Source organism: Caretta caretta, chromosome 3 (genome assembly GCF_965140235.1).
Source record: "Caretta caretta isolate rCarCar2 chromosome 3, rCarCar1.hap1, whole genome shotgun sequence".
NCBI classification, from domain to species: domain Eukaryota; kingdom Metazoa; phylum Chordata; order Testudines; family Cheloniidae; genus Caretta; species Caretta caretta.
The window spans coordinates 167,690,221-167,698,873 of record NC_134208.1 but is presented as its reverse complement, the minus strand read 5'-3'; the positions used below and the strand labels follow the sequence as shown (position 1 = coordinate 167,698,873).

General features: G+C 58.4%; 1 protein-coding gene across 1 annotated transcript; it reads left to right on the top strand.

The window, feature by feature from the left end:
• The first annotated feature begins 2,122 nt into the window (after positions 1–2,122).
• On the top strand, positions 2,123–8,653 carry LOC125634945 (protein MROH8-like). Its single transcript, XM_075126208.1, has 7 exons — positions 2,123–2,210; positions 3,472–3,607; positions 3,854–3,948; positions 4,115–4,264; positions 6,401–6,521; positions 6,617–6,833; positions 6,987–8,653. The coding sequence occupies exons 1-5, from the start codon at positions 2,151–2,153 to the stop codon at positions 6,488–6,490; spliced, it is 531 nt and encodes a 176-aa protein (XP_074982309.1). The 5' UTR covers positions 2,123–2,150; the 3' UTR covers positions 6,491–6,521; positions 6,617–6,833; positions 6,987–8,653.

The following is an 8,653-nucleotide window of genomic DNA, read 5'->3' as shown; positions in this document are numbered from 1 at the left end:
GGTGCCGCTGCTTTGTTCCAGGTGAGGAGCCAGGCTGGGCTCAGGGAGGGGTGAGGAGGGGGCTGTGAACACCCTGGGTCCAGGCCCTCGACCAGTGCTATGGGGGTGGGTCCCCAGCCCAGGTGTCTGGCCTGAGCCACGTGAACCCCACTGACACTAGCCACTTTGGTCCTTGGTGCTCCAGTTGTGGGGTAGGGGGGCAGGCACCTCCCAGGGAGTCCAGGACAGTGTCGGGGGGTCGCCTTCCTATGGGCTCCTGAAGGAGTTGGGGGTTGAAGGCATCACTGAGAGAGAGGGGGGAGTGTGGCGCCTCATCTGGCCTGGGTCCCGGAGGTGGGAAGGGGACACATTGCCCCACCATGCCCCTGTCCTTTCCCTGAGTGGCAGCAGGCGTGACCCTGTCCCCTTCTCTCCCTGGTGCAGGGACCCCCAGGAACTCAGAGGACAAGAAGGAGGAATGGATGGATATGGCCACAGAGGAGGCTGCTCTCAGGAACATCCGAGAGCAGCTCCAGGGCCAAGAAAAGGTACAAACGTTCCCCAGCTGTGCTGGAACCGAGATTGTCCTGCCCCTTCCCAGCACCCTGACCCCCTGCAGAGGGTCTTGTCTCTGATGATCCACCAGCCCTAATGGGGACCTTTCTCCTCCATGATCTGGGACTCCCAAGATTGGGGTGTTTGTCACACACCAGCCGGGGTCTTCCCCCCACAGGCACTGCTTGTGCAGGAGTCATGGGTGATCTGGACAATGGGGGGGTCCCCACTCTCCCCCATTCAGGCCTGAGTCCTGCAGCTGGTGGGGTTGGGGCAGGGAGGTCCCTGGCTAACTGGCTCTCTCTCCCCTAACCCCACTCCTGGTGGGTGCAGGATGAGGCCCAGCACCTCATGTTCCTGCACACCATCCACCCTGCGTGTCTCGCTGCACGTCAGAGAGGGCAGGACACACTGGAGCCGAACTGCTGCAAGGCAGCTGTAGTGGAGAGGATTGTGGTGAGCGAGACACGGTGCCCAGCAGCTGGAGGGAGGACAGAGACATGGGAGGGCAGGAGTCTCTCTGGCCCAATGGATGGGGGCTGGCTGATGCTGGAGGGGCAGCTGCGGGCAGGGATTGCTGGGGCTGAAGGTTGGGGAGAAGAGATGGGAGAAATTCTGAGATTGGGCAGGAATCGGAGGAGTGGGAGGCAGGTGGGGTGATCCTGCTGGCTGTGTGGGGCGCTGACTGTGTAATCTCCTAACTGGGAATTGTCAGTGAGGCCTGAATCTCACACACTCCTTTGTCTCCTTTGGGTCTCACAGGAGTTCATTGAGGAGCTGCCTGATAACTCTCCACCCGGCGCCGTCCTTGCTAACTCCCTGATTGCTGTGGGCAACCTCAGGTACCGAGACCCTCCCTCCTGGTTCCCCTAACCCTGGCGCTGCTCAGGCCCAGGGCTGTGAGTCACTGACCCTCCCACTCCCAGGTCACCTCCCAAGGGTGGCTCCTCTGGCAGAGGTGGTGGGAAGGTTCACTCTCTCTGGGCTGGGCTGTTCTTTTCACTCCAGTAACATTGCAATGGCTTTGGGGAGAGGCTCCCTCCCAGGATCAGATACAGGAGGGGCAGCAGGGTCCAGGGAAGAGGCGCTATTCCTGCCCTGCCACTGTCTGTCTGGGAAACCTTGGCCTTGTCATTCCCTGGCTCGGTGCCTCAGTTTCCATTCTCGCCAGCCTGTGCCTATTTCCCTGCAGTTTCACATCCATGTTGGTGATAGTCCCACCACCGCACTGCACAGTCTAATACCAGCTCCTCTCTCTTGCCAGCGCCATGACATCTGCCCTGGAGCCAGAGCTGGAAACCCACCTCCTTCAAGCTGCCCTGCATGCTGTCTTCACCCTGGGCACGGAGAAGGACACCACCCAAGTCCAGGTAGATCATGCTAAAGTCATGGATTGAAGAGCCACCTGTCATCCTGCCATGAATCCTTGCTAATTGCCTGCAGTGGGATGTGAATGAGAGAGGCCAGGATATGTGTTTGGGGGTCTCACCAGTGCTTCCCAGAGACCCCTCTTCCCATCCTGTGGCAGGTGTAGTCCCTCTTTCCTTAACTCTGACCCATGGCTCTCCCTTGCTTTGCAGGATCTGCATAGGGTCTTGCCAGACCTCCTGGATGCCATGCTGGGGAACCTGCTGGCAGAGTCCCCAGACACCGGCAGGCTCCACTACTTCTTGGAGGTGAGCCCGATGAGAGGGGTGGGGGCAATTTTACCTTAACTCTTAGATCCATTTTCCAGTCTGTCCTCTTAGCTGGGCCCCCAGTGGGCCGTCCTTGGTCAGGGCAGTCAGTGCAATGCAGTGTCAGGCCCTTCCTCCTGGAAGGACAGAGGAAGGAGCTGGGACTTCAAGCCAGAGCTCTGCCTGGTTCTGTTGAGCACTAACCACAGGGCCCCTGGCTGGCTTGGGGAGTGAGAGTCTGAACCCCTCCTGTGAGATCCAGAAGATGGTCCTCAGAGAAGAGTCATAGGCTCCTTCCTAGAGAAACAGGAGGACTCCAGAGAATCAGCTCCGACGGGCCCTGAGATTCCTGTGGGGATTGTGCTCACACTCAGTCCCTTCACTCAACCAAGGACTTGAGTGAGAGTCAGGGAGGGGTGAGGGGTCTGTCTCCTTCCTGGTGAGCTGTTCAGAAATCAGGAGTTCAGGGAGGATGGGACCAGCCCAGACACCGAACATTGTTCCAATCTAGAAAGACAATGACAAGTTGTGACCTGCAGGAGACAAGCATCGTCCTGGGGGCAACAATCCCCTTCTAAAGCTCTGCGATCAATGAATCAGATATTCCACCCTGTGCACAATGTCTCAGCCCCCTGGGGATCGGGGGTGGGTCTCATTTGCACAACACGTGCACCTGCCCATTGGTCCTATGCTGCCTCCTTTCCCCACAGCACATTAACTACTAGATCGTGTCCAGGGTGTCACAAGAGAGAGCCAGGGCCATTAGGAGCAGCACGGCCCTGCTAAGATTCATTATCACCCTCCCTGAGTTTGACGTAAGTGACCTCTGACCCCAGCTTCCTGACTCCAGGCGTAGGTGGGTTGGCTCCAACGAGCTGTAGGATCTGCTGCTGCAGGGGCTGTGGGTTAGGAGTGTTCCTCTTGGGGAGGCAGAGTTATGATAATGAGCTTGGCTTGAGTCATGTTCTTCTTGTCCTGGTTAAGTGATGACTCTGGGCTTTTAAGGGGACCATGCTCCAGGTTCATGCCTTCCTGTCATCCTGGAGCATCTGTGGAAACAAGTCCTCATGGAGGGCCCTGCCCACATCCCTGTGCTCCAGGCTCCCTTGGGGGAAGAGGAAATTAAGGATCTAGCTCTAGCTTCTATCCTCTAGGCATCTCCTGCAGAGAGGTGGAGGGGAAGGAGAGTCCTAGCCCAGTGGGAGACTGGGAGCTGACAGGAAAATGCTGATGGAGTCCCCTCTCCCTCTCCTTCCATTAGAACTCAGCAGAATTCCACAGGATGGGTCACCATGTGGCACAGCTGGCTCTGTTCATCGGTGACCCAGCCAAGGACATCAGCCAGCAGGCCAGGGAGGGGGTTTACCAGCTCTACCAGCTGCTGCTGCACCAGAGGAGTAAGGAACCCAGCTGGGAAATGGCACCCGATAGAAGAGTGAGACTGGGACCCCAGCCAATTTCTCTCAGACTGACCCCGGCTGGAGGATGAGTCTCTGTCTGTCTCTTTCTCTGTTCTACACCACCCCTTGCAATTCTGCTGGGCCAGGCACACAGCGAGGACTCTGCCCACTGTGCAGCCACCAATGGGATTGGAAGGACACAAGCACTGCAACCAGAATAACAACTGTGTGTGTCTCTCCCAGGGCTGACCATCCATGAGGCTGAAGACCTGTGGTGTTGGGACTGGCACCAGGACAGCAGGCTCCTGGGCTACAAGAACACAGCCAGGGTAGGGGAGGTAAGGACACTCTGCCAGGGCATGACACAGCTCAGGGAATGGGGGCGGCTGGGTCCCCTGCACTGGCTGCCTCCTAGGGCCACTAGACGGAGATAACGTTCTAGCCCCAGGATTTGGAGCCTGGTTCTGGGCAGTCTGCTAATGCCTCACGTCCTGTTGGCTTTAGGTCTTCGGAAAGTTCTTCTTGGAGGTGCAGACATCTTTCCTCTGGATGGCAGTGCTGGCCATCCATGACCCCCTGCTGCGTGTCAGCCAATCTGGGCTGCTCCTCACCTACTCCCTCCTGGGGGAAGCCCAGCAGCTGATGGGGGACAAGGTAAGCAGCTGCATTAGACTCAGGAGATTGGGGTAGGCCCAGACCTCATTCCCATCCTATGGCCATTCACTGGCCTGTCAGCAAGGAGCCTGGTGGGGAATGAGAGTGAGAGAAGGTGCTACAGGGAAGGGAGATGAATCCACCTCGATGAGCAGGAGGGAGCCAGCTTGTCCCCAGAGAAGCTCCAATCCAGCTGTTTAGCAAGGCTAATTAATGACAAGCATTACCTCATCACAGACTCATGTTCTTAGGCCCCGGTACTATCGGTCTTGGGAAGGGCAGAAGAGTCCCTTAAGTGCCCTCTTCGAGCCTCTCCTGTTCCACAGGGCTGCACCAGTTCCCAGTGGCCTAGTGCAGTGGTGAGCTGGAGCCGGTTCACTGGAACCAGTTGTTAAATTTAGAAGCCCTTTTAGAACTGGTTGTCCCGCGAGATTTCTAAATTTCTATATTTAACAACTGGCCAAAAGTTGGGGCTGGAGCACCCATGGGGAAAATTTGGTGAGTGCAGAGCACCCACCGGCAGCTCCCCACCCCGTGCCTGGCCCCAGCTCTCCTCCGCTCCACCTCCACCTCCTCCCCTGCATGCGCTGCCCCGCTCTGCTTCTCCGCCCCCGCCCCTGGTTTCCCGCAAATCATCTGTTCACGTGGGAAGCTGGGGAGGGCTGAGAAGCAGGTGGCGGCTTTGCACTCAGGCCCAGGGAGGCAGAGGTGGGCTAGGGGCGGGAGATGCGAGGAGGGCCGCCCGCGCCACAGCAGTTAACCTGGGGGGAGAGAGGGGGGCGTGCAGGGGAACCACTCCCCGCACCAGCTCACCTCTGCCTCCCTGGGCCTGAGCGCGAAGCTGCCGCTTGCTTCTCAGTCCCCCCCCCCCCCCCGGCTTCCCGCGCGAACAGATGATTTGCGGGAAGCTGGGGGGGGGGCGGAGAAGCAGAGTGGGGCAGTGTGTTCAGGGGAGGAGGTGGAGGTGGAGCAGAGGTGAGCTGGGGCCGGGCGCGGGGCGGGGAGCTGCCGGTGGGTGCTCTGCACTCACCAAATTTTCCCCATGGGTGCTCCAGCCCCGGAGCACCCACGGAGTCGGTGCCTAAGGCACCACTTTTGATGTGATCAATGGGGGGAGCAGCTGCTCCCCCTGCTCCCCCCCAGCTATGCTCCTCTGCCCCTAGGAGCCAGAAGGACCTGCCGGATGCTTCCTGGGAGCATCACATCTTGCCCCCGGCAGGTCCCTATGGCTCTTAGGGGTGGGGTGGCACCCACTACGGTGGCCCACGAGACCCTCCTGCCCGGTTCTGGGGTCAGTCATGGGACAGGGGAGGGGGGTAGATGGGGCAGGGGTTCCGGGGGGGGGGAGGCGTCAAAGAACGCAGGGGGTTGGATGGGGCAGGAGTCCCTGGGGGTGGGGGTGGGTCACGACCCCCTCGTGGGGTGAGGAGGGAACCAGTTGTTAAAATTTTGGCAGTTCATCACTGGCCTAGTGTCCATGTCACCCGAGCCACCACCCAGAGTTGCTCCCATCACTGGCAGCCTGGGAGGCCAAGGACTGACGGGTGATGTGAACTGACCAGGCAGGGCTGAGGCACATGGGCGGGGGAAACTTGTCCTGCTGCTGGCAGGGCTGGACCCACTCTAGAGAGAACGGGAGGATTCAGTCAGCAGGGGCTGCTGATCTGCCCCATTCACAAGGGCTGCCATCCTGCAGCTTTAGCACTAGTGGCTGGGATGACTTGGGGAAAGGTCTCAACCCCCCCACATCCCACTTCACTGCTGCCAGAATCCCTCATCCCCCCGCCCCCGCCTCCCCACTAGAGCCCCCTCCCTGCCCAACCTGGGTGGGGGTGAGGGTGGGGGTGGGGGTGGAGGAGAGGGTTCTGAGAACTTGAGCTGTGGATTGGAGGTGGAACAGCTCTCAGGGGCACTGAGGGGGAGGTGGCAGGAGCTCACCCTCCAAGGAGGGGGGTTGGCACTAGAGGTCACTAGAAAGGACAACAAGCCTCCATTCTGGGGGTCAGGAGGGTGAATCCATGCCTCCGACGTGGGCAGGTGCTGGGTGGGAATGCTGCTGGTTCCAGGTTCCCTTAATCCCCCCTGATTCTTCGGGGACGTCTGAGTCTCTGACAGGTTCTCGTTCCCTTGCATCAGGAGGACGTCGTGGCCAATGTGATGCGCCAGCTCTGCATCATCCAGCGCTTGCGCCAAGTGCCTGAGGCACTGCAGGGGCTGTGCCTCTGAGGCCACCAGCCACTCCCACTCCCAGCTGCAGGTACTGCTCTGGCTCACTGTAAATGGGGAGCTAGTGAAAGGGGAAATGGAGCCCCCTGGTACTCACAGAAACTCTCTCCCCTCTCTGTGGAGCAGGATCCTTCCCTCTGCCCCCCAGATTCCTTCATCTGGGGCAGAAGCCTCCTTTCCAGCTGTCTTCCAGGCCCTGGGATCTGGCAAAGCCTCCCAGACGGGCGCAACCTGCAGCTGAGCCACCTCAGGGAGCAGTGGGGACAGGTCACCTCCTCCCATCAAACCAAGCAATGCTGGCTCTCAAAGAGGCTTAGATGGAAGACCCCACTCCCTCATGGAGGTAAGAGCCATTTACTCCTTGGGGCATGTGGGTCTCTTGGGGGAGAAATGGGATCCCCAATGCACAGCCTGGCTGGGAGCTTCCCCCATCCCTGGCTCCCAGCTCTGGGACAGAGACGTCTCCATCATCATACCACCCTGGTTTTGTTCCTAGGAAGCATCTCCCCAGAGATGTCCTCGAACCTGGACTCCTGAGAGCACTTCCGGCAGGAGGCTCCAGCCCCTCAGGCATGAAGAGAGCATCAGGTAGTCTCATTCCCATGGCATCTCCTGTCTCCAGCTCCACTTCCCACAGCAGGGCAAATGAACCCATCAGCTCCCAGAATCCCAACTCCTTGACATCCTTCCGCTCAGCAGTGGGGTTTCTCCAGCACCCTCACCACACCTGTCAGCTTCTGAATGATGAAGGGCCTGAATGTCAGAGTCACCAGAACAAGCACACTCCAGTTCCAGGCAATGAGGCCTTCGTGTACTCAGCCCCTTTGGAAACCAGGTGGGGTGCAAGGACCCCAGCGCAGTAACAGTAGGAGTGGGCTAGGTGCTTTCCCCTGGGCTGCACAGCCTGGGGATTAGCCAAGCTGATTATAAAATGAGCCCTAACTGAGAGGCACCATGTACCTCCCCATAACATCACAGGGCTGTGATGCCATGTCTGCCCACCAGCGGGGCACGTAACTCCCAGTAGATTCGTTTCTGATTGGCATAGTCAGGAGGATTGAATTCCCCCGGTGATCCGTGAGGGCTGATGGAAGTCTTGGTTGCTGAAGGCAGGTCTGTTCTCCCAAGCGGGTGTCTCGAGGGACCGAGCTGGTCACTGGATTTCCCACTTCAGTTCCCGGGACAATTTAAACAGCCAAAGCAGGTCTAGGGGTTTCTCCAGCAGTTCCTAGAAAACCAACAGAAGCAGAAGGAAGTACAGGTGGAGCTACAGACGCAGCAGCAACAATGCCTGTGAGAGATCCTGCAAAGGGAAATCAACCCAGGGTCTGCTATGCCCATGCATAAAAAGAGCAGACACAGAGAGCATGCCTGGGCTGTGCTGAGAAGGTTAGCCCAGGAGAGCAGGGCATGAGAAAGTCTACAAGCGTGGCCTAGTGCCAAGATGGGGACAAGACCTTGCAGACCCTCCACCCACACACCCTGTCAGATGCTGCAGGGAGGTGAAGGACGAAATGGTTGGCCCAGAGATGAAGCAGACTGAAGAAGGGACAACTACAAGGGTGGAGCTGTCCATGGTGGGTTCTCAGACCCTGACGGAAAAGGTTTTGGTGTATGCAGCAGCAGTAGCAAAAAGGCTACAGAAGAAGCTAAAGGCTTCAGAAGAGGCTCTGCAAGCAGTGGTTAATGAGAATGAGTGGCTGCAGGAAGAGCGCTGGGATACTGCAGAAGAGAAGGATTGCTTCTTCATTCTGGTGAGCGAGCTGGCAGTAGAGCTGGAGACTCTGTGCGTGCAGGCTGTACAAGCATGCAGCCGGTGACAGTGACGAGATGACGAGGGATGAAGCTTGGACAAGAATAGAACTTGCCCCCCATGTGGGCCAGGTTCTAAGGAGGAGGGTATGTAACAGGGGGGCTTGGCCTGTGGGCTATAAAGCCTGGAGCTAGGCCAAATGGATTACAGAGTGAGCTCCACCTGAGGGGAAAACCAGGGAAAACCACAGCAAAGGTACAGGAGTAGGCCCTGCTGTTCGATACAGGGCTTTGGGGCAGAACCTTGAATCCAGGATAGGACTGGTTCTCCCATGATCTCTAAGGAAGGGGATGTACAAGGCCACAGAAAAGGTTACTAAGGCCAGCAAGGGCAGGCTGAGCCAAAGTCAG